The 25,103-nt window shown below is 50.8% G+C and overlaps 2 protein-coding genes across 5 annotated transcripts in view; one reads left to right on the top strand and one right to left on the bottom strand.

Annotated features, from left to right (window-relative positions):
* The window catches only part of Hvcn1 (hydrogen voltage gated channel 1), a 33,732-nt gene that overhangs the window by 6,142 nt on the left and 2,487 nt on the right, over positions 1-25,103 (top strand). Inside the window, exons 3-7 of one of the 2 annotated variants that reach the window (XM_015502507.2) lie at positions 13,161-13,439; positions 17,526-17,630; positions 20,271-20,502; positions 22,130-22,242; positions 22,557-24,435. In XM_015502507.2, the coding sequence (XP_015357993.1) occupies positions 13,161-13,439; positions 17,526-17,630; positions 20,271-20,502; positions 22,130-22,242; positions 22,557-22,622 (795 nt within the window). In that variant the 3' untranslated portion in view covers positions 22,623-24,435. Of the gene's footprint in view, positions 1-13,160; positions 13,440-17,525; positions 17,631-20,270; positions 20,503-22,129; positions 22,243-22,556; positions 24,436-25,103 lie in introns of those variants that run through there. The other variant, XM_048785593.1, reaches the window with a different exon arrangement.
* Positions 22,895-25,103, bottom strand: part of Tctn1 (tectonic family member 1) — a 28,326-nt gene continuing 26,117 nt past the window's right edge. For 2 of the 3 annotated variants that reach the window (XM_048785591.1, XM_015502505.2), the window contains exons 13-15: positions 24,589-24,714; positions 23,771-23,915; positions 22,895-22,978 (exon numbers count right to left, since the gene is read on the bottom strand). In XM_048785591.1, coding sequence (XP_048641548.1) covers positions 23,772-23,915; positions 24,589-24,714 — 270 coding nt within the window. In that variant the 3' untranslated portion in view covers positions 22,895-22,978; position 23,771. Of the gene's footprint in view, positions 23,157-23,770; positions 23,916-24,588; positions 24,715-25,103 lie in introns of all 3 variants that reach the window. The other variant, XM_015502506.2, reaches the window with a different exon arrangement.

Genomic DNA, 25,103 nt, shown 5'->3' with positions numbered 1-25,103 from the left:
CCTGATTTGCAGTGGCCATGACACTGTCCTCTTGTGGGGTCCCTCTCTGCCTCTCCCTCCCTCTCTGAGCCCCAGTTTTCCTCTTCTGTAAAGTGGGACAATAGCTTGCAGAGCTGTGGTGGAGGATTCATCAGCACTGGGGGCGGGGGCGGCTGGCTGCAGCACGCAGGGTGTGGACATCGCAGGCTCCATGGTGAGTACAAGGGGCCCATCGGCCAGCCTGACTCCTCAGTGCAATGCAGGCAGTGGCATCCGCCCGCCCCATCTGGGGAACCTGAGAATTAGGGTGCTCTGCCCCCGAGCTCTGTCCCCAACCCTTTGCATTTTTTGAGACTGTCCACCAAGTTGTGTCTACTTACAGAGAAGCAAACTGAGAACAGAGAGGCCAAGTGACTTGACCCACATCACACAGCCAGTGAGAGGCAGAGCTGAGGCTAACCTCAAACTTGTGATCCTCCTCCCTTAGCCTCCAAGTCACTGGGATTCCAGGAGTGTCCCACCCGGCTGCTGAGACGCCCTTGTAGCCCTTTAGCTCATTTTGGGTGCAGGCTGAGGGTGCACCTGTGGGCTCTTTCCGGTGCAGGTTGTTTGCCTTGGCTGCACATTAGCAATCACCACACCAGGCCAAGTAAAGCAGAACCTCTGAATCTGGAGGTTCATTAGGACTTTTTAAAGTTTCTAGGTGATTCTAACGTGCATCTAAGGCCAAGAGCCACTGGTTGGGCAGGGCAGGGTCCCCTCTGTGGAATGTGGAGAAGGAAACGGGAGACTCTGAACTGCTGTCTCTGTCATTTCCATGGCTGAAGCATCACTAAGACATTGTCCCTGGGGACTGAGCCATGCTGGTGACAACTCTTATCTATTTCTTCAGGTACTGGAGGTTGAACCCTGGGGCACTATACTACTGAGCTACACTCCCAGCGCCACCTTAGTGTATTTTTTTTTTTAAAATTTTTAGACAGGGTCTTGCTAAGTTGCTGAGGCTGGCCTCAAACTTGCAATCCTCCTGCCTCAGCCTCCTGAGTTGCTGGGATTCCAGGCCTGCACCACAGAGCCCAGCACAACTCTTAATTTCTGGAAAATGTTTTTCCTCTGCGTTTATGAAGCCAGCAGCACAACGTATGCCCTTATGGCTGTTGCTCCAGACTTTGGACCTTGGGACTCTCTCACTTCTCTGTCATCTTCTCCTTCCTCCAGGGAAATAGGCAGGGCCTCTCCCCTCAGACCAGTGACCGTCAAACTCATTGCTGGTCTTGAAATCCATTTAGTGGGCTGTCTTAGGGTATAGAACAAGGTAAAGTGGGAAGTCTGGGTGTCCCACACGCAGTAACTGCAGAGTTGGCTGCAGACTGTGCGAGTCAGTGCGTGCCAGGAGGCAGGATATGAAGTCTAATGTCTTACTGAAGAGAACTGTCCCAAGCTCCCCACCCAACATGGGACTTCACCAGCTGGGAGCTGGCAGTGTTCACAAGGGTCACCCAAGAGGAAGGCATATGCTGGGCAGCCTGGGTTGGTGTCCTAGCTCTGCTTCTCATTGGCTGTGTGACCTGGGGCAAGTTGCTTACCTCTCTGTTCCCAGTTTGCTCATCTGTAAACGGAGATGATTTGGGACCCCCTCCCCCCACAGGGTTCCTGCCCTGTGCTATAAAGCACTCTGCACAGAGCTCCTACCACTGTAGGTGCTCTGGAGAGGGTTCCAGTGACCTGTGCCGTCCACTCCTGTAGCTATGGTCTCCCCGCGGCCTTACAATCTTTGTGCCAGATATGCAGCCAGGCCTGTCAGCTCGGGAAGGAAACACAGGCTGGGGACCTGGGCTACCAGGTGTGCTCCCAGCTGTAGGGCCCCCTCCCACCTCACGGGCGTTGTTTTATGAACCTCGGACACACTTCCTCCCCGCCCCAGAAAAGGAAAACCTTCTACGCTTATTTAAAGACTTCCCTGATCTTAAAAATAGGCATTCCTCAGAACAGAGCCTCCCAGGGGGCAGGTGAACTGCCCTTGAAGTTGCCCTGCCTCCCCGTGTGAAAGATCTGCCCAGGGTTTCATCCCTCCATCCCGTGTGTATCCCCAAGGCAGGAGCCCACCTGGCTGGGCAGTGCTCAGTCAGGGACAGGGGTGACAGACTCAGTCACACAAATAGGTGGATGTGAACCTGCAGTTGGGGAGCCCTGGGCCAGTCCCATGAGCTGGAATGCTTGAGAGGGACCTGAAAGAGGGAAAGGAAGCGAGATGACAAGGCGAAGCAGGTTACATATTCCAGACAGCAGAACCTGCATGTGCAAAGGCCCTGCGAAGAGGTGGCAGAGGCAGGGCAGACCAAGGGTCAATTATTGCTGATATGCAGATCAGGGCCACAGTGACAGGCTCTGTGGGGCAGTTCCCTAGACTGCCTGGGAGGGGACCAGGAGGCAGCAGAACCAGAGGCAATTCCCATGGCCTGGGTGGCCACGTTGCAGGACCTCAGTGTCCCCATCTGCTAAGGACAGAAGACCACAGCTCGGGACCTTGATTCCTCCTCTTACAGTGACCATCATTCTTATTGCTTTTTTTTTTCTAAATCCTTTTCTGCCACATTTTCCCTCAGCAGAGTGTCTTGAAATAAAGCCAGTAGACTAGAGTTTATATGCTGGATTTATCATTTACTTATCATTTTTTGTTTTAAACAACTCTACACAAACAAGTTCTCAGCATAAGAAACTAAATCAATGCACATGCCTATATATAAACATATATTAGGTTGAACTTTATGAAATTCACAATTTACACCAGTTTTAACCTACAAAAATGGCATTTAAAAAAAAAGTCCTCATTTATTTCCAGAAAGTTTTTTTGAATTATATCTTTAGTTATTTTGGTTTTCCTTATTCAGGGATTCATTCTCTCCCTGCCCCCACTGAATACTCATTTACCACTTAATTTTTTTCTTTCTTTTTTTAAACCACTGAGCTTCATCCTCAGCCCTTTTTATTTTTTATTTTGAGACAGGTCTCACTAAGTTACTTATGGCCTTGCTAAGTTGCTGAGCTGGCCTTGAACTTGTGACCCAGCCTCCTGAGTTGCTGGGGTTACAGGTGTGCCCCACCTCGTCCAGCTCACCATTTGATTCTTTAAAGGCTGGATCTTCCTCTCCAAATGACAATTCTTTTTTTTTTTTTTTTAATTTTTTTTTTTTTAATATTTATTTTTTAGTTCTCGGCGGACACAACATCTTTGTTTGTATGTGGTGCTGAGGATCGAACCCGGGCCGCACGCATGCCAGGCGAGCGCGCTACCGCTTGAGCCACATCTCCAGCCCTCCAAATGACAATTCTTATGGTTAAAACTTACAGGAAAAAATATGGAAAGTTCCTCTTCACCCTGCATGCCAGCCCCACTCTCCTCCACTCCCGGGAGAAACCATGTGGTTTGGGAGGTTGATTTTTGTCAGTTCTCCCTGTGAGCGCAGATCGGGGACTTTCAGCATGGCTCTGTCACTTGCCACCTTCTGCATGGCTGCACACGCTGCTCTGCAGCACGGGTCTACCGTGGTGTATTTAGCAACAGAATTTTGGGTTGTTTCCAGTTTGGGGCTGAGTTAGGGGGCTGTGGGGAGTGTCCATATGAACGTGTGTCTGTTGTTAGGTTGAGTTTTGGTAGAAACCTGTCTGAGCCCAGTTCCTTCCTACACTCCCATACCTGGCAGGGCAAAAGGGAAATTTTCTTTTTTCTTTTTTTTTTCCAATTGACTATATTCCCTGGTGCTTGGGAGGCTGAGGCAGGAGGATCACTTGAGCCCAGGAGTTTGGAGCCAGACTGGGCCAGATTGCAAGACTGTGTGTCCTAGAAGAAGAGGAGAAGAAGGAAGAGGAGGAGCAGAAGGAGGAAGATAAGGAAGACAAGGAGGAAGATGAGGAGGAGGAGGAGGAGGAGGGGGAGGGAGGAGGGAGGAAATGTCTGGTGGCCCTTCTACAAAGGGCCTACCTGTCAACATGCCCCTCAGGGGCTCCAGGAGTGCCCACTGCCCTGTCTTATGCCGGCTGCTGGTGTGTGACACAGTGGGACTTGAGGCCAGCTTCTCTCCTCTCCGCGCCTGTTTTCCCTCCCATAGATGGAGAGGCTGTTCCCGTCACTCTACCTGTTTCTACTGGTCATCAGAGGCGTCGAGTGAGAGCAGGGGGGTGGCCTGCAAGCTGGGCACAGAGGAAGCCCCTGCTGCCGGTACCAGCTGCAGAGATGCGCTGCATCTGCACAGCGGTTTGGTGGCCTCTGGAGAAGCTTGATTCCTCCTTGGGGACCAGGTGGGAGGTGGCCTGGGAGGATGAAAGGACAGAGCATGTGGTCCATAGACAGACTCTGTGTTAGTGTCCTACGATAGCTGTCCCCGCGTAGCACAGGCTCAGGACCGAGCACAACAGGAATTCCCTCTGATTTGGTTCTGGAGGCCAGAAGTTCAGAATCGTGTCGGCAGGATCTCCTATAGGCTCTGGGGGAGGATCTGTCCCAGGCCTCTCTCTAGCATGGGTGGGGCCGACAGTCCTGGGTGTCACTGGCTTGTGGAGGCATCACCCCCGTCTCCTCCATGTTCACGTCCTCGCCTCTCCTCCTAGGGACACTGGTCACTGGATTTAGATAGGCCCCTCCCTCACTCCAGGACGAGTGTATCAAGATCTTTAATTATACAGGTAAAGTCCCACATTCCAAATAAGGTCACATTCTGAGGGCATAGGAGTTTGGGGGACCACGGTTTAACCCGCCGCACCCTCTGAGCTGGGGGATCTGTACTCTCTGGCTCCTGACTCCTGGGGCCCTGTGTCCCAGAACGTGGTCTCCAGGTCACAGCCCAGGGCAGGCACGGCTCTCCTGGTTTCTGGCAGTGTGTGATTTGGGGTGACTCACCTCCGTCCACGAGACCCTAATGGTGGCATTGGTTTCCACCCATTGTTAGAGTTGAAACAGAACAGCCAGGGGACAGGAGCAGCGCATGAGATAGAATAAACATTGGTGGCAGGGGCTCTGGCCGCCCTTGCCCTTGCTGGAGCCGGGGTGCAGGTGGTGGCCGGTTGGCACATCAGGTTCCCAAGAATAGTTCTGGGCCGGAGCCGGGGAGATGGGGACCAAAAAGCTGTAGGCCCTGGGAATCGCGAGGTGACTGAATTTCTTAAAAAGTACCTTCTCTGTAGTCGTTGGAGGGCCCTGAAATAGGGACTTTCCCCTCCTGCAGACAGTGGCTTCAGGGCACTGGGGACCTTGCTCTGGCCCCTTCTGGGTCTTGCTCTTGCTTTCTCCCCTCAGGCTGTAGCTGTCCTGGAGCAGCACCTGTCCTGTGCCCTAGCCAACACGCTGGGCGGGGCAGCTCCTGTCATGGCCACGTGCTGAGAGTCCATGGATTAAATACCCATGGAGCCCTCCCAGTGATGGAGAGAGAAGGGTCCCTGCCCACCCCCTACCCCACCCCCAGCACCACGGCCCAGCTGTCAGAGAGGCGATGGCCTGGGTACAGGTAGATGGGGAAGGATCGCTGGAAGGCCTCCAGGCAGGCAGGACCTCTGCCCAAAATGCGAGGATGAGCTGGCAGAGGGCAGCGCCGACTACGGAGCAGGCTGGTGGGGTCCCAGGAGCAGAGGGAGTAGGGGCACCTAGAACCCGAGGAGCCTGGAGTAGCCCGGGGTGTGGCAGCCACAGAGAAGACAGGAAGATGAGGCCGGGAGGAGGCCCCGCCTGGCAAGAGGCCACGCTTGAAAAAAAAACCCACGCTTCATCCTGAGAGGGTCTTGCAGTGGGGGCAGCCTGACTGGGTCGCAGGAGGAGGCCTCTGGCCCTGCCAGGGAAGAGGCTGATGCCGGGAGGGCGCCTGAGCTGGAGAGGAGGCGGGGAGGCACGTGGCCTCCGGAGAGTGGAACCAAGGAGGCTCTAGTGAGGAAGGAGCCGAGGGACTCCTTCTTCATTGGAGGGACAGTGTGCAGATTTAGGGGAGAAATGAGTTCAGTTTGGGTCATGGCAAACAAAGGACCTCAGACAGCAGGCGGCAGGCTTTGATTTCCATGTGAACCACACTGAGAACACGGGCATGCCAAGACCATCAAATGGGCAGTGTCCCCCAGCCCAGAGCAACCAGCGTGGGGACAGGAACATGGCACAGGAGCCTGAGAGGCAGAGACAGGAGAGAGATCAGGAGAAGAGACGGACAAGTGGGTGGTTGCGGTTAAACCAGTAGGAACCGGAGTCTTGGACTTCAGTACAGGAGGGTGGCCTTGGAGACAGGAGTGTTGGGATGTCACAGGGACAGCCCAGGTTCATGCAGGGGAGAGGGAGCCGGGGGGTGTCCATGTCAGTGACTCTATGGTGTAGGTTCTTGGGGTTGCAAGTGACAGAAACAGCTCCACCAAGCTTAAGGCACAAAGGAACTCCATTAGCAGTTCCTGTACCTGAGAGATCTGGGGGCACGGGGCACCCCGGCAGCAGGTGGGTGAGCAGGCTCTGCAGACACTGGCAAAGGTGGAGAGGAGGGCGTTCCTTGTTAGGAGAGTCAGAGCCCGCACGCTAGGGGCTGCCCCGGCCAGGCACCGGGAAGGGCTCCTGTGTCTTGGTCCACCCCTTCCCATGGGTGCCCAGGGGCCAGCGTGGTGAAGCTGCAGGGGCCCACAGAAGCTCTGCGGTCAGCTCTGCCTTAGCCCTTTTCTGGAACTTTTCTGCTTCTGCCAGGACAGTCTTGACTTAAAACCAGAATTATTTTCTGCTCTGCTGGGCGCCACAAATATCTTCATCCCAAATTGCTAAAAGCTGCTTCTTTACTGGTCACGAGGTTTCGGAAAGAAAACTTTCCTGTGAAATAAAAATAATTGTGGTTTTTGTAGAGTACCCTGAGCGTCCACCATGCTGACAAGTGGCTGAGGCAGCCCTCCTCGTCTGCCGGGTGGTGTGTTTCTGGGGGGAAATTATGACCTGGCAGGGGAGGCAGGGTATCAGCGTCCTTGGCTGACAGGTGTGCAGAGGCTTCTGCCATGAGTCAGATGTCACATGAGACTCAGGTGACACAGATCCCACCTTCATGGAGTTTAAATGCTAAGAGAGAAGAAATACATCAACGGCACACCAAACAATTTCCTGTTGGAAACCATGATAAGGGCTCTCAAGAAAAAGTCAAGAGTGTGCAGAGAGGTTATCAAACTGGGAGAGGATCTGTTTAGATCTCAGAGGTCAGGGAGGACCTCTCGGAAGAAGTGGTACTTCAGCCAAGGCGTTAAGCCTGAGTAAGAGTGAGCCAAGCTCGGAGTGGGGAGGAGAGCAGGCCAGGTTGAGTGAACAGCCTGTGTAAGGCTCAGTCTGGGGCAGCATGGAGCATTGGAGGGACAGATGGTGGCCAGTGTGGTCTGAGCACAGAGAGCAGGCTGTGGGGAAGGAGAAAGGCCAAGCCCTTGGGGCTGCGCATGTCACATGAGGCCTTGCACTCTCATTGTAAGAGTAAAAGGCTACCACAGGGAGAAGCAGGTCAAGGGTGAGGGTTCACAGAGCCCACTCAGGCTGATGGGCGGAGAGTGCCCTGGAGGAATCAGATCAGTCGGAGGCTGTGTGGCCTTCCTGGGCAATGGAGGTGAGAGCTCAGACTGGGTGGTGGCAGAGGAGGAAGGAAACTGTGGAGGTGAGGAGAGAGCTGTACACGGCCCCAGGATCGTGGCTGGGGAAAGAATCAGAAAGCGAGAGACTGCAGGAGCCCCAAGGAGTTTATGGGGGGCTCATCAGCTGTCCTCAGGCCTCTCGGCATCGGGAGAAATCTCATGTCTGAGGTTCCCAAGGTGCCTGAAGAACGTCGGGGATGGGACAGGGAGGCAGCCTGGAGCCCAGACTGGATTCCTGGGTGCAGAGTTTTTTAACAACCACCCCCCTGCTCACCTCACCTATGGCCTCGCTGTCTTTATAGTGCCGGGGCTTCCCCAGGGCACTTAACTAGAAAATGTGGGGTTCACAGGTTTGTGAAGGAAATGGCATTCTTTGACCAAAGTTAGAGCTTAGAAACTTATAAGGTCCCGTAGATCAGAGGACAGGATGGTGGACCGGGGCCAGAGAGCTTGCGTTTCAGTCTGTCTCAAGTGTGATGCTGCCAATTTGCTGGCCATGAGCAAGCCCTGCTCCCCATCTCTGAAATGCCCCCATTTGTGAAAAACTGGGTGGACCAGCCCAGGTCTTCTCTCTAAGCTCGTGAAACTTATCATGGAAAAATCCTTGAGTGTGCACCCAAGCTGGAGAGAGATTTTCATTTTACTTTGAAAAAAAAATATTAAAAATACAAAAGAATGAAATATTGGTAAAGACTTATGTGGTCTTCACCCTGAGTTGGAAGATGTTAATGTTTTGTCATATTTTAATCAAATCTCTGGATAATTCGAAAGGATATTTTCCAGGTAGAGTTCGAGTACTTTTTGATTCTCACATTTTGACTGCTATAGCCTTTACCCTTCCCTGAGGAACCACGGATAATGAATTTGGTGTCTCCTTCTAGTACATTCTTTTGTATGTTTTTCCTGCTTGCAGTTCATTGAGCTTCATGGATCTATATGTTTTTATATATGTGTGTGTGTGTGTGTGTGTATTTTAAATCTAATCTGGACATTTAAAGCCAGGATTTATTCAAAAATTTTCTTCCTTAATCTCCCTACCATCTCCTTTCATTACAACAGACACCGACATGTTAGATCACTTGATAGTGTCCCTGAGTTTTTGTGGGTTTTTTTTGCTTTTAGCCATTTTTCTTTCCACTTAGTATTTTCTATTACCCTGTCCTTAAGTTTGCTGATCTTTTCTTCTGTAGTATCTTATCAGATGTTAGTCCATCTATTGATTCTTCATTTCATATATGTATTTTTTAGTTCCACAGTCACCATTTGAATCTTTTTCATAGTTTCCTTTATTGAGATTCTTTGTTCCTTCATTAAACTTATGTTTTCCTTGAAATCTTTGAATATATTTGTCATGGTAGTCTTTGTTGGCCAGTTCCATTATCTATATCCATTTGAGTCTTTTATTAATTGATTTTTATACTGATTATGGACCACGTTTTTCTGCTTCTTTATCTAATAATTTTTTTGTTGTGTGCTGGACAATATGTATTCTCTGTTGTCAAGTGCATGCTGTTGTCTTCCCTGACAGAGTATTGAGTTTTGTTCCACTAATTAGTTGGGGATCAGCTTAATCTTTTCAAAGCTTGTTTAAAGTTTTGTTGGGATGAGTCTAAGGTAGCTCTTACTGTAAAGGCTTAAATTTGGCCTATTTCTATGGCCTGCTTTTCTGGAATTTCTACAAATGCTTAGGTGTTCAATAAAATCTACTTTGGATATTGGAAACTCATACATCCCCCTATCCAGCCCTGTGGATATGGTAGTTGTTCAAGTTCACAACTCCCCAGAAGTTCCCTCCACCCCTGAAAGTAAGGTTTTTTCCTTGCTTCCTGGAGTCTGCTCCATATGTGTGAAGTTTAGGACTCAGCCGAAGTCCTTGGTGATCCTTCTCTGCCCAGCTTCCTTTCCTCTGGTACTCCCTGAAGGAGGGAGACTTAAGTCTTGAAATATAATTTTTACCTCCACAGTCCAGAAGGTATCTCTACATATAAAGTCAGGATGATGGGAGGGCTCAAATCATTTGATTCTCTACTCTCAGAGATAATGGTTATTTTTATTTTTATTTATTTTTTTGGTACAGGGATTGAACCCAGGGGTGCTTTACCACAGAACCACATCCCCATCCCTTATTGTTTTTTTTTTTTGCATGTTATAACCCCAATTATTCCTCAATAATACATAGTGCTCTTCTTACACTATACCTAGTGCTTCTGTTCTTATATCTATGGAGGTAACTTTCCTACTTAAATTTATTTTTTTTCTTTTTTCTTTTATTTTTTTTTAATTTTTTATTGTTCGTTGTTCAAAACATTACAAATTTCTTGACATATCATATTCCACACTTTGATTCAAGTGGGTTATGAACTCCCACCTTCACCCCATACACAGATTGCAGAATCACATCAGTTACACATCCATTGATTTACATATTGCCATACTAGTGTCTGTTGTGCTCCCCTGCCTTTCCCATCCTCCACCATCCCCCCTCCCCACCTCTCCCCTCCCCTCCCCTCCTCTCTCTCTACCCCCTCCTGCAGTAATACAATATCCCCTTATTGTTTTTTAAGACAGGGCCTCACTAAGTTGCTGAAGCTGGCCTCAAACTCTGGTCCTCCTGCCTCAGCCTCCCAAGTCTCTGGGATTACAGGTGTGCCCCACTGTGCCCAGCTAAATTTCATGTCTTATCTAGTTTTATATTTGTTTCTAGCAGGAGGGATAATCTACTACTAATTACTTAAGCATGGCCAGAAGTGGAAATCCCATTCTCTTACATGATTATGCTCATATTTTTACACATTCCAAAAACAATATGTAGTCATAATATTTTCCATGAATTCCAAATTTTCACTTGAAAATTTCATATTATTCCACATCTTCATTCCACACTGGCCAGGGTTAAAGGTCTACCCACGTTCCTGTATTCCTCTGTCCCTCAGATGAGTGTTTCTGGGTGTTAAGTGCAAAGCATTGTCCTTGGCACTGGGTGTGCAGTTGCACAAGAAAGAAAAAGTCCCTCTCTGTGGATCCTGGAGTCTAGTGGGGAAGGCGGATAATGAGTGCACAGCGACATCCAACAGCAGAGTGTAGGGAGGGGAAGTGAAGCAGGGGATGGAGATGGGTGGGACTGGGGAGTGACCGGGTCTCAGAAGAGGTGAGGTCTGAGCACATCTGCCCTCGGGGAGGGTGTGAGCCAGGCAGATGTCCAAGAAGGGGGACCCAGTGCTGTGAAGGATCACCTGAGGGCGTTAGGTAGAGGTGGGACATGATCTCATTTAGGTCTTAGAAAGTTCTCTCTGGTTACTATAGAGAAGGGATGTTGGGAGGCTGCAGGAGGCCACTGCAGTAATACAAGCAGCAGATTACAGGGAACAATTGGCTTGGGCCAGGGATGTCCTATTTGGAACACAGTTGAAAGGCAGAGCCAGCAGGACCCTGTTGGGTGGGAGAAGAGTCAAGAACGATGCTCTGCATTTTTGGCCTAAGGAAGTGGACAAATGAAATGTCATAAACTAAAATGGGGACAGTTTGGGTGAAGAATGACTAACTCCGCTTTAGACATGCTAACTGTGAAGCTGTCATGCAACTAAAGAAGATACTCTGCCTGCCGGTGGCTGGTGAATCTGGAGTTCAGGTGGGAGATGGGACTGGAGGTGGAATTCAAGCATCATCCAGGTAGAGATGGTTTTTCAAGCCGTGGTGCTGAGTGAGACTTAAAAACAAAAAGAGAGGTGGGCAGAGCCCAGGCCCTGGGAATTCCAGTACTTAAATATAAGGTCTTCCTTTCAAGGATCCTGCAAGAGAGACTGACATGAGGAGAACTAGGAGATTGTGGCACCCAGAGCCAGGGAAGGAGGGATCTACTGTTGAGGACGCTCAGTTCTTTTTTTTTTTTTTTTTGACTCCTGTATAGCATTCCATCACATGAATAATGAAGAGATATTTTTCTTCTGCCCAGATTTATGGCAATGGATATTTGCAGTGAATGTTCTTGAACATGGTACCAACTTGAGCACGTGTGGACAGGTTTCTCTTTGGACACTGGGAAGGGATGGAATCACTAGATGATTAAGATACAACTTAAGGGGCTGGGGCTGTAGCTCAGTGGTAAAATGCTTGCCTCACATGTGTGAGGCACTGAGTTTGATCCTCAGCACCACATAAAAATAAATAAAGATACTATGTGTTCATCTACAACTAAATAAATATTTGAAAAAAAATTTTTTTAAAGATACAACTTAACTTGCCCAGACAATGCCAGTTGCTTCCCCAAATGAAGCTACTGGTGTCCATTCCTAACTTTAGGGTTCAAGAGACCCTGCTGCTTCACACCATCCCCAGCACTGGATATTAGAGATTTTGAAGATGCTTGCTAATCTCAGGAGTGAAAATATATGTAACCGTTGCTTCCTTTCACATTTTCCTAAGTACTAGTGAGGTTGAACCTCGCTGGGCCATTTGCATTTTCTCTTACCTGATCTGCCTGTTAATATCACTGCCCAGTCCTCTTCTTTTTGATTTATAAGATTTCTTCCTATATTCTGAACTCTAAATCTTCGAGTGTTAAGTATATTGCAAATATTTACTCTCGGTCTGTGGGAAGTCTTAATTTTGCAGGGATGTGTGTTTGTGTGTACACACATGCATGTCATATGAAAGCTTTTGGTTTGGATGCATCTATTTTACATTTTGTGTGTTATGTATACAATCTTTTCCTATCCTGAGGCCATGAAGATACCTGCCTGTATTTGTCCTGATGCCTTAAGTTTTGTTTTAACATATGCATGTTAATGTTAAGGCATCTGAAATTTATTCTGTGTGTGGCATGAGGTAGGGACTGGATTTTTTTTTTTTTTTCCTCTAATGGTGAAGTCAGATGTCCTGACTTCTCTAATCTATTCCTACTGGTGTGGATTGCTAACACCTCACCTCCAAGTTCCCACAGGGACATGGGTCTCTTTGGACTGTCTTTCCCTGTTCTACTTGTCATATCACCTATTCTTGTACTCATACCTATGAGTGATATTACTTGGTAAAAATGTTGATCTCTGGTAGGATAAGATGGGTAAAGTAAAGGGATGGAATACCTGCTTTTCTTTGAAGTTCTCCCTCTTTAAACAACTGTCAGTGTAGTTAAAACAGCACTGGATGAAGTCCCTGTCCAGGACGGATCTGTGGCATGGAGGGCGAGTGTACCCCGACTTCTCTGTGAGACTCTGGGTGTTTTACTGGTCGCCCTCTCCTCCCCACACCCTGTGCTCACCTCCCGTGAGGTCTGAACTACAGGGCGGCTCTTCCGGGCCTGGGGCTGCTGTGGGTATTTTGTGACTGGGCCGTAGTACCGATTCCGCTGGTTCCTGCCGGCCTGACCGCAGGGACAGGTCTGGCGGGGTCTGGGGTTTCCTGTTGCCTCACCCTCACCAACACTGAGCCCCTGGATTCTAAAAATAAAAGCACCAGAAACCACTGAGACCTCGTGTAGCTGTGCTCAGGGTGCTCTGAGCGCCCAGGGCCACCTGGGCCTGCTCCCCTCAGCCCTGCCTGAGCTCTGCCTTTGTCCCGCCCTCCAGGTCGTCCCCCGCAGGGCCACACGCAGGACTCCTGCCGAGAGGATGAGCAAGTTCCTGAGGCATTTCACCGTGGTCGGGGACGACTACCACACCTGGAACATCAACTACAAGAAATGGGAGAACGAGGAGGAGGATGAGGAGGAGGAGCCGCCAGCCGTGCCAGCCTCAGGCGAGGAGGGTGGCGCGGGGGATGCCGAGGCTGCGCCCAGGTCGGCACCCAAGCCTACCCGCGACTTCAGGAGCATATTGAGGAAGCTCTTCAGCTCCCACAGATTTCAGGTAGGAGGGGCAAAGGCCCAGAGGCCCCAGGCGGGGAAGGGCCTCCTGTGGAAGTCACCAGGCCTGCAGGGAGGGACCCACCTCTGCCATTCCACTGCTCCTTCACAGATGCCCACCATGTGCCAGGAGCCCCGGGCTCACTGGGGTGCCATGGGCCCATCCCATGTTGTCAGGGAGGAAATAATCCTCATCATCAGCAGGTGAATGGATAAACAAAATGTGGTCTACCCTCTATCCGAACTACAGGCCGCAGTTGAGCCCTGGGCGGGAATGAGGCTCTAACTCATGACACAAGGACCATCCTTAAGGCCAGGTCAAAGAGCCAGCGCTCTGGGCCACGAGGTGTACAAAGCCATTGATAGGAAGCATCCAGAACAGGCAGATCCAGGTAGACAGAAAGCAAGTTGGTAGTGCTCAGGTGAGGGGCAGGAGAGGGGAGTGGCTGCTGGGTGACAGGGGCAATGGCGATATCAGGAGCTAGTGAGTGGCCAGCTGCACCTTTGGGACATACCTAACTCTGCCAAGCTGCTCCAATTTAAAAATGATCACTATAGCAATTTTTATACACACACACACACACACACACACACACACACACTCGTGCACACACACAAACACGCACAGCGAGTTAGATGGTAATCATTGGGGGCAGAAAAAAAATTCATCTGCGAGTTCAGCAAACAGTCTGCCTGATCTTGAGCAAGGCCAAAAGGGGGCCCTGCCTCCCAGGGCTCGAGACCATCACCCTCAGCCTCTTCTTGTGAAGTGAAGCCAAGAGTGTCTGCCAGGCTTGAAACCATGGCTGCCTTCCCGATGGGGCCATGTGGAGACGGGGAGGCCTGGGCCTCAAAGAAGAGCAGCGGGAACTGAGCTTTATGGGGTCACAAGGACATTTTGATTTTGAAAGTCAAATGCAGGTTGAGTCTGCTCAGCCCCAGGAACCCCACCCTCTGCCTTGAGGGGGGCAGGCTGGTGTCTGGAAGCACATTCTGGGTCCTGGGAGAATGTGGGAGTTCGGAGACGTCAGGGAAGCTCACAGCTCCTTGAAGGTCCAGGTCCCGAGGGAAGCATTTTGGGGACACTACCGCAGACATCCTCCCTGGAGCCCTGTGCCTCTGGAAGCAGAGAGGCAGACAGCCCTGGCCTCTGCCATCACCCACCTTGTTCTAGAGTAAAACAGAAACAAACAGCTTGGTCTTTATCTGATCCATTCTTGGGTGGCTCACAGAAGGGAAGCCACCCAGCGTCTGCTGCTCCTCAGCTCTGCTCTGTGGCTGTGACGGGAACAGAAACATGGTATTAACTTGTTGGGGTTGAAATTCCAAACCCTCAATTTCAGGAGCTGAAGGAAGAAGCCAGCTTCCTTCCAGCTGCAAGGGGAGCCCTGGAGCCCTGGACCACCCCCTCAGGATGTTCCCTGCCTCCTGAATGGACCACTGGTCCACTCAGCCTGCTGGGGATCAGGACTAACACCTGGAGCCAGGACCTCCACAGACATTATTGGGGAAAAGCCAACTGATAACTGTCACAAAATAAATCAAGATGTTTATTCAGTCATGTGACAATTATTTAAAGAGCATCTACTGAATACAGCAGTGAACTTATCCCTGCCCTCACTGAAGAGGACCTGAGAGTCTGCAGACAGACAGGAATCACAGGATAATAAGCCCAGGTAGAAGCCCCCTGACAGGGGACAGAAGGGTCTCTGAGAAATCTTGGGAGGCCCAGGGCCTGATGGAGGACTGGGAATCAAAGGAGGTAATGTGTCCCCCAACACTGGAGGGCTGAGCAGGAATGAGCCCTGTGGATGGAAGGGGGTCGCTTTCCAAGTACAGGGGCCGTTTTTGCCAAGGGCACAAGCAGGGAAAGAGCCAAGTGCCTTGGAGGGGTTGCCAGGAGGCCTTGACTCTCGTGGTGAGCAGCAACCCTGCAGCAGCAGGAGGGGTATGGCAGGCAGAGGGTTCTCTACAGGGTTGGGGCGCAAACTCATCAGATGGGGAAAGGGGCTGTGGTAGGACAGGGTAGCCAGATGGAGTAGGGGACAGGAAATCAGGGGTGTTGCTCTCTGATGGTAGCATGCAAGAAGGTCCTGGAATCCCTTTCTTGGGTGGTTTGAGGTGGCCAAGGTGAGATGACAGCTAATGCTGTCCCTTCTCTCATGGGGTAGCTCACCTAGGAGAGAAAGTGGGTCTACCATGTCTCTGTGGAAGCCACCAAGGGGGGTGCCTGGAGTGGGGAGCGTTGCTCTTACTCCTGCCTGTGGGCGGGAGAACTCTGCCCTGCACTCTCCTCTGTCCCACGCCACACTCCCCGGTCACCTGGGGGCAGAAGAGGTGGCCAACTCCGCTTTCTCAGATTTGAAGCGTCAGCTCATGGAGGCTCTACAGCACTGGAAGGTGCTGGTGTGGGGACCTGGGACAGCCACAGGCCTGGCCCAGCTCTGCAGGGGAGGGTTGGGGATTAAGGGCTTTTCTCTGTGACGCGGCTTCTTCCAGACAGTGCTGCCTGGTGAGTGGCAGATTGAGGGTTCACAGGAGCCAGGATTGGGGTCCAGGCATTATGGTTTTCTTGGTCTTGAATCTTTCTCTTACTTTTGTTTCTGCTTTTTATAAACTCAGGTGAGATTCATATGAAATCAATCATTTTGAAGTAATTCTGTGGTGTTTTTAGTATAGTCAGTGTTATGTAGCCCACCACTCTCTAGTTCCAGAATGTTCTTATCAACCCTCCAAAGAGACCCTGTTCTTATTGAGCCATCACTTCCCAGTCTCCCCAAGGCCTTCTGTCTGTGCTGTCCCTCTGGACATGCCTGTCTGGACACTGTGTGGAAGGAGGCATGCGATGCGTGGTCTCCCGTGTCTGGCCCCTCACGTGGCATGATGTAGCACGTGCGGCCCTTCATTCCATTTTAGGGCTGAATACTGGATCTTAGGTCTAAATATCTGTGCCTGGCTTTTTTTTTTTTTTTTTAAGACTATAAGAACTCTCAGATCCCGTTGGTCCTAAAATAAAACCAAAAATTAAAAAAAAAAAAAGAAAGAAAGAAAAAGAAAACACCTAAGGCTTGAATCTTTACTAAGCTGCTGAATTTGGATGTGTGTGGAAACTTGCAGAGCCATTTGCCACGTCATCAAGACATCATCAGACACTTTATTGCAACAACTAACTACAGGTGGAAATGGCCAAAAAGTTAAACAGTCCCTTCTTCATAGGCCCCAACTTGTTGAATTTCAATGTGAAACTGCCAGTTTACAGCAGATTACGTTTTAGAGGTCAAAATCAACGGATCTAACAACGTGAGAGGCAAGGCCTGAGGTCTGGAATTTCTGAGGAAAGAGGGGTATCACACGGGGTCCCTTGGGGCTCCCACACTGCTGCCATTTCCACAGCCACCATGGACTGTCAGAACTCTGTCAATGTACCCCTGCCATTAGTGGCCTCACCAGCAGCATCCCTGCTGCCATCAATGAGACAACCCCTCGCTCTGGCACCCACTGACCCTCTGTAGCAAGTCACAGAGCCCCACTCTGCCACTCAGCTCTTCCCAATTGTCCAGGAAACCCAGGCCTGCTCTCCGTCCCCGACAAGCAGGAGCTGGTTTCTGTGTACAGTGGCATCACTGTCATCTGAAGAGTAGGTAGCCGCTGGAGTCCCCCCTTCCAGATCCCAGAGCCCTGAGGCGGGATGTGTCAGATGACTTCTCCAGTATCTGTTCTGTGCACCCTGTGGCGACAGCAATCCCCAGAAATAGAAAAATGTAACTTTTAAAAAACGTTTGCCATCTGGGAAGTGGAACTTGGTCTGAGCCAGCTCAGGGAAAAGGTGAAGGAGCAAGGAAGAGCCTAGTGTCGTGGAGGGGCAGTGGGTCAGCGGCAGAGAGAGGCTGGGGGGAGAGGTGGTGGGCAGGTGGCAGCTTGTGACCGTGGGGACCTGCCCCTGCAGGCTCCCTCCAGGAAGGTATTGGCAGTGGCTCTCCCTCCTCGGCACCTGTACCTGGTGGTCTCACTGATGTTTCCAGGCAGCTCCTAAGGGCGGGAGGAGGGCCCTGTTTCAGGCTCACACTTTCTGTCCTCCCACTGCCCGCAGGTCGTCGTCATCTGCCTGGTCATTCTGGATGCTCTCCTGGTGCTCGCTGAGCTCATTCTGGACCTGAAGATCATCCAGCTTGTCGAGAACAACTATGCGCCCCAGGTAGCTTGTCTCCGCTCTCTGGGGTGCTCCTGATGTGGGTCACTTCTGTTATCTGCACTGGGGGCAGAGGGAGCGGCTACCACCCCTCTTGGAGCCACAGGGCTTGCTGGGAAGTAGTCTGGGTGTTTTAGTCAATGGCTGGAGAAGAGGCCTGCCTTTCCGGATTTGAGAGAGAAGCATTTAGTACGAGGAGGAAGCTCATTTCACTGAAGCTCGCCAGAGCCAGTCACTGGTTGCAGGCCTATGTAATCAGGGACATGAGGCACGTTCCCCTTCCGGGGGCAGGAGTGTCGTTCTCCTCCTGTCTTCTGTTGGTGTTTTCCTGGTCCCTTCAGTGACATCCACTAAAGGCTGAGCCCGACCCAGATGTTCACCCAACAGGCAGTGGAAACACAGGAGGAAATCCAAGCCTCAAAGACATCTCCCCATGTGCTTTCTGGGGGAAAAATGGAATCCCTATTAAATGCCTATCTTTATAAATGGTAAAAGGGCAGAGGCAACTCCGTTCTGTTGTCACCTAGGCCGGCCTGGTCTGCAAGGAAGGAGGTGTACCTTTTTTTTTTAATATTTATTTTTTGGTTTTAGGTGGAACAATATCTTTATTTTTAAAAAATTAAATATTTATTTTTTAGTTTTAGATGGATACAATATCTTCATTTTATTTTTATATGGTGCTGAGGATCAAACCCAGTGCCTCATACTTGCTAAGCGAGCACTCTACCATTTGAGCCACAACCCTAGCCCCCACAATATCTTTTACTTTTATGTGGTGCTTAGGATTGAACCCAGTGCCTCACGCATGCCAGACGAGCGCGCTACCACTGAGCCACATCCCTAGCCCGAGGAGTACCTTCTCTCGCCCACTTTCTGGCTTTTGTTTTTGGTTTTTTTTTATTTTTTTTGTTTTTGTGCCAGGGATTGAAGTCAGGGGCATTGAACCACTGAGCCACATCCCAGCCTTTTAAAAAATATTTTATTTAGAGACAGAGTCTCTCTGAGTTGCCTAGCACATCGTTTTTGCTGAGGCTGGCTTTGAACTGGAGATCCTCCTGCCTCAGCCTCCCAAGCTGATGGGATCACAAGCGTGCACCACCTTGCCCAGTTCTCCCACTTTCTTAATAGGATCAATAACATATCTGCCATACTGTCTTTTCCCAAAATTTTGTAATTATGAAAAATGGCCAATACGCAATTTCCTTCATCAGTATACATCCACACGGGCACAGGTATTTCTGCCTGGCCATTTGAAAATAAGTCACAGATGTAGCGACACTTCCCCCTTGAACACTTCAGCAGTGTAGGAATAAGGTCTTTCACCTGCGCTGCAGAACCGTCAGACCCGATTCAGTGGTCAGCAGATATATCATTACCACTTGAATCTCCTCGCTTGTCCCAAGATGTGCTCTGTAACATAGAGCCAGCACTCGGCCTTCTCCCCTCCTCATGATACTGACTTTTTGAATTGTCCAGTCAGTTGTCCTGTAGGCTGTCAGAGGTTCTAGGTAAGTCTGGATAAATCCGGACAAAGAGACCCATTAGTTGGTTCCCTAGGTCCAGAGGCTCCATCAGCAAGTGTTCTCATGGGACACATTCTTTATGTGGTGCCTTCAGGAGTTCCACATAAAGCTGGGTCTCCCACTCAGCGATACTCAGCTAGATCTTTCAATTTAGGCAGTAAATGCTGGACCATACTACTGTCCAGGGACATGTGTCCCTTTGCAGTTATAAATAGCCTGCCTAGTGATACTTTGGTACAACACAAATGTCCCCTTCCCTAGAGGCATGACCCTTGCCCGAGCAGTGAACACTGAGGGGTACAGAATGTGATTTTCTAGTTCCTTCTCTCCCCCACCCTTCGTAATGGCCACCCTTCCATAACCAGGCGCTGTCTTTGAAGCCTGTGTGCCTGCCCCGCCGTGGACCTGAGATTTTTATTTTTTATTCAGTGTGTTAGTCAATCTCGGTCAGCCTTTCTGATGTTCAAATTGTCCCAAATTTGGCCGCTGTGAGCCTCTTCAGGCTGACTACTGTGTCCTTTTGACATGACGCCCTTAAGCCTGTGCATGTCCTTCCTGGCACACGGAGCCCAGCTCACTTACTATGTCCTCTGCTCCAGAGCCAGAGGTTGTTTCCCTAGTGAGGTGTTCATAACTGAGATCTGGGGACCCTCTTCACTTGCCCCCACCGTGGTGGTCTTTCCCGGTGGGCTCATGTGGGTGGCTCTGCCCAGGCCCTAACAGTGGAGCAGGATGTCTATGGAGTGCCATGAGAACTTGCTGGGTGGTCCCAATGACGCTGACATTGTTCACAGACAAGGCAAAGATCGCAGGTTCTGCGAACCACTGCTGTAAACACCCCATGACATGTCGTTGAGCATGCACAAGCTTTGCCCTGGGGTGTGTTCCTAGCAGTGGGGCTGCCAAGCTGCAGGGGCGGGGTGGGGGGTGGACTCTGAATTCTGGCATTGCCCACCTGCCATGCCAGTGACCCTCAGCACAGCACCTGGGCTGGGAGTTCAGTATTTGTCAGCCCAGTGAATTCTCCCTCTGGTAACTAGCAGGGGTACTCAAGGTCAGTCTCTGTGACCTGCCCTGTGGCCAGTGGCACCATCTCCTGACTGTGGCTCTTCCTCCCCTCCAGGTGTTCCACTACATGAGCATCGCCATCTTGATCTTCTTTATGATGGAGATTTTCTTTAAAATCTTCGTCTTCCGCCTGGAATTCTTTCACCACAAGTTTGAGATCCTGGATGCTGTCGTGGTGGTGGTCTCCTTCATCCTCGACATAGTCCTCCTGTTCTGGGAGCATGAGTTTGAGGCTCTGGGCCTGCTGATCCTGCTCAGGCTATGGCGGGTGGCCCGGATCATCAATGGTAGGTACCCAGCACCCTTGGGTTGCAGAGGGCACAGGACAGAGGGTGCCAAGGCCAGCTGTTTAGTCACCCCAGGAGCCTGAGCTCACATACACATAGTCTCCATCACAGCCCCTGCCTCCTCCCAGAAGTCCAGAAAAACATGGGGCAGGATGCGACTTGGCCACTGACTGCCACTTCAGAGGCCAGAGTGAGACCAGGATACCTGCTCTGGGAACCACCTCTCTCCTTCGGGCTGTTTTCATGATTATCGAAAGATATTGGGACTACAACTCAGTTGGCAGAGTGCTTGCCTCGCATGCACAAGGTCCTGGGTCCAATCCCCAGTACCACACACAAAAAAAGAGGTTCATGGATATCCATGGAACCGGGCATGATGGCACACACCTGTAATCCCCAGCAGCTCAGGAGGCTGAGGCAGGAGGAACATGAGTTCAAAGTCAGCCTCAGCAAAAGCGAGGTGCTAAGCAACTCAGTGAGACCCTGTCTCTAAATAAAATACAAACTAGGGCTGGGGATGAGGCTCAGTGGCCCCCAAGTTCAACGGTACCATCCCAAAAGATTGATTCATGGAAAGGGTTAGGCTAAGGCCCAGGGAATCTCTCCAGGCTTTTCCCAGGGCATCTCGGTTCTAAACTGGGTGTCTCCTAAGAGAAGCCCACCCCAGCCAGGCCACCCAGGAGGCACCATCCAGCAGGGATGCAGGAATTGAGCTCTGAGGAGGTCACAGCATGTGGTAGCCTTTGAGTGGTGTTGATGACCCACCAGAGATCCAGAGATGGGCTCTGGGAGCTCAAGGAGCCACTCTGTGCCTGTCTCGAGAAGAGCCCTCTCCCCACACACCCCGTGCACAGGCGCTTCAGGCCAAGGGATTTTACGTGGAGAGTGACCACAGCTGGCCGGTTGCTTAATGGCCTGCCTGTGTACCTGCCAAAGTGGTCACCTTCAGACCTTTTTAAAACAGTCTGCAGCAGAAGGCCTGATAAGCTTGGGTGCAGGTCTACCTCGGAAGCTCTCCAGGTGTCCAGCCAGGGTTTGGGAATCCCTGAACGGATGGGCCGTGGTTCAGGGCGCTAAGGGAGGGACAGGCCCTCTGCGTGGAGCCGCTTCCCTTGGTGGCCTGGTGAGTCCTGTATGGCCGCAGCCCCCTGAGCTCCAGCAGGACCTGCAGGGAAACTGGCTGCAGCAGATGTGGGCGGGGTGGGGGCGGCTGGTCACCAGCAAGTGTAGATTTAGCGTTGAGAGCAAAACCCGGGAAGGACAGAGCCTGGATTCTGTCCAGGGGCAGAGTGGAGGCTCGGTCATCACTGCTTCTGCTGAGGGTTGACCACGAGGGGCTCCTATGGCATGTCAGCACCCACTGCCATGGACCAGGGCCACTGTCCTGGACAGGTTCTGGATAAGGAGCTTCGTGGTTATGGCTATTTTAAAAGAGCTCTCAGTCACATGAGCCGAGGAGACACCACACACCCGGAAACGGAGGCTCCCAAGGGAATACCTGGCCCTCTTAGTTCGGAGGCCACTCTGTGATGACTACCACTGTCATTCTTCCCAACTCTATACATGTAGAAATCACTTCTCCACCCCCCAGTGGTTAAACTAGAATCCTGTGACTCCCCATTTTCAGGGATAATCATCTCGGTCAAGACACGTTCAGAACGGCAGCTCTTAAGGTTAAAACAGATGAATATTCAGCTGGTCGCCAAAATCCAACACCTTGAATTTAGCTGCTCTGAGAAGGTAAGACCTGGGGACAACATCCACTTGCAGTTCCCACCTCGGCATGGTGCTTCTGCTCCTGGGGGGCCGGGAGCGCCCTTCCCTCGCGCATTCCCATCCTTTCAGATTCGGCTCGGCCACCCCTGCCCTGAGTCACCTGCCTGCTGCTGTCACTGCTGCAGCTTGGGGACCCTCCTGACTCTGGCAGTCGCCTCAGTAGCCTGAATTCCACAAGGAGTGTAGCTCCCATTCGTATCTGTGTCCCTGGGGCTCACTGGCTCTTTGTCACATCCCTACAGAGGCTCAGAAAGTCCCTCTGTCTGCTTTTGCAACAGGAACAAGAAATTGAAAGACTCAACAAGCTCCTGAGGCAGCACGGGCTTCTCAGCGAGGTGAATTAGATTCCCCCAGCCCGGCCCCAGAGAGGACCCTGCCTCCCTGGGCTGGCCCGTGCCCAAGAGTGACCACCTTGCCTGGTCACGTGGTGAGGGGCTTGGGTCAGTGCCTCGCCCATGGGTCCCACCGGGTCTGTGTTGGACGCAACCACCGGAGGCCGTTCTTCCTCGGTATGACCCAAGAGCTGCCACCCTGCCACGCACAGCAGCCAGATCAGACTGTTTCCTCATGTTGGACACTGCACTCTTGGCTTAAATATGACACGTTGGATGATGACTAGTTGTATATAAAATTTAATCTCATCTAATGTACAGTTTTCAAATTTCACATGATTATGCTGGGACCGGCATGTCCTTTCACTCTGAAAGAAAAAGAAAAGCAGCCGCCTTAGCCTCCAGCCCATCCTAGAAAGGTCCTTTTTATTCCCACGCTGTTCTAGAGTCTTCTGCTGTCACCATGGGGATGTCATTCCAGGTACCCAGGACCCTCCTCTGCGGTATCCAGCGTTCTGCCACCTGACAGCACGGTTCCTCAATGACCTACAATTAACGTATAGAATAACCTCTCCCCTGAGCCGCCTCCCTGCACTGCCCGCCCCGGGGCCTCCCACGCAGCCCACCAGCTGGAGAGCCAGCTCCGGCAGGGCCTGGTGCAGGGTGGCAATTAGACCCAAGGCTGCCCTGTAATTCACATGATCTCTTAAGAGTCCCTCTTGAGGCTCTGCACCCGACTTGCATGATTTTATACAGTATTTTGCTATTTTTGTACTTAGCTCAATAGGACTTGAAAGAAAACCTGAGCTAGAAACAATGAACATTTTAAAAATAACTCTCATTAAAGCAGGGCTGGAAGAACTGGAGAGATCCCCGAGTGGGCTGCTGCAAGGGCTGTTTTTTCCACCGCCCCGGCCCCCAAGACCACTTCCATCTATGACCAACTCTAAATCCAAACCAAGCAGAGTGAAACTTCCAGAAGGGGACAAGAAAGCTGGAAGCTGGTCCGGGGCAGCGAGTTGGTGCGGGGGCAACACCAAGGCATGGGAGGCGTGAGGAAGTGGGACGCCTCTGAGGGACTTGCGGCCCCACGTGCACACGTTCCAGAGGAAAAGACCTCAGACCGAGGTGGGGCTCGGTTTCCTCCAGGGACCACTTACGTCAAGCAAATGGGAAGAAGTAGTTAAAGGGCAGCCTGGCGTTGATGGCTGGCCGCGCTCTGAAGCCCGCCTCTGCAGGTGCAGACACAGCCGCAAAAGTAACCGCAGTGGAAATGAGAACCGTCCTTTCATTTCCGGCGCTGGTCTGTAATGAAGAGTCAGAAGCAAGACCCCCCCCTCCGGTGTGTGGCCAGGACAAAATGAGACCTCTTTCCTCCTCTTCCTCACGCCATGACTCCTGTCAGTTCATGAAGATGACAGGTTCACTGGGGTCCCTCGGCTACTGCCTCGGCTGACAGGCAGAGTTTACCCCGGCTGTCCTCACCTGACACACCACGATCAACAATCCATTTTCATGAGGGTTTTAAAGATTAAATCTAGGGGCTGGGGTTGTGGCTCAAGTGGTAGCACACTCACCTGGCATGCATGAGGCACTGGGTTCGATCCTCAGCACCCCAGAAAAATAAAATAAAGATATTGTGTCTACCTTAAAAATAATAATGATTATAAAAAAAGATTAAACAAGACTGCTAATGTAAATAAAATCTTTGTCAGTGGGTTTCTCCCTCTAAGTAAATAACCACAGCAAAATTGTTTTAACAATCCAGATTGTTTAAAAGCTAATCTCTTTTTACCAAGTAATAAATTTTACCTGTCATACTTGAGTTTTGTCTGGATTTGTCTTAAACTCTCTTCTGTTGTGTTCTGCTTTGCAGGGCTGGGCATCACAGCCAGGGCCTCCCGCACGCTAGGCAAGGGCTCTACCACTGAGATACACCCCAGACCCAACCTGAACCTTTAAACTCCATCAGGCCTACCTCAGGAAAGGAGGAGGAGATGAGATTTGCAGTTACATTGACTATTCTGGCCTGTGGGTTCAGGAGGGACCCGTACTTAGTCCACTTCACCTCTATAACCAAAGCCACTGGAAGCTGGCAGGAATCCTGCAAAACATAGCTCCATTAATCAATCTGAATATTACGCAACTCCAAGTGAAACTTAATCTGCAGTTCAAAGTTTTAATTACAAAATGTCCCACATATTACAAAATGTTCTGAACAAGAGAATGAATAGACTCTAGAAGTTCAGATAAAAACAGCTTTGAAGAGTACATATTATTAAAGTACTCGATGCTCCAAAAATAGCGTAACACCTCGTATCACCTCTGCCTCCCTGCTGGTTCTGGAGAGGCCGGCAGCGCTGGGAGTTGTGGCCATCTTGCTTCCCAGTGGTGGGACATTCAGGGACTTAAGGGCATCTATATCTACCTCAGAATGTGGGAGAGAAACTAGCCAGAGGAGAGGAGGAAGGGGGAGACCATGAAGCTCCATTG

Source organism: Marmota marmota, unplaced genomic scaffold, assembly GCF_001458135.2.
Source record: "Marmota marmota marmota unplaced genomic scaffold, marMar, whole genome shotgun sequence".
NCBI classification, from domain to species: Eukaryota; Metazoa; Chordata; class Mammalia; order Rodentia; family Sciuridae; genus Marmota; species Marmota marmota.
The sequence above is the reverse complement of the archived record's forward strand: the minus strand, read 5'-3'. Positions and strand labels throughout refer to the sequence as shown.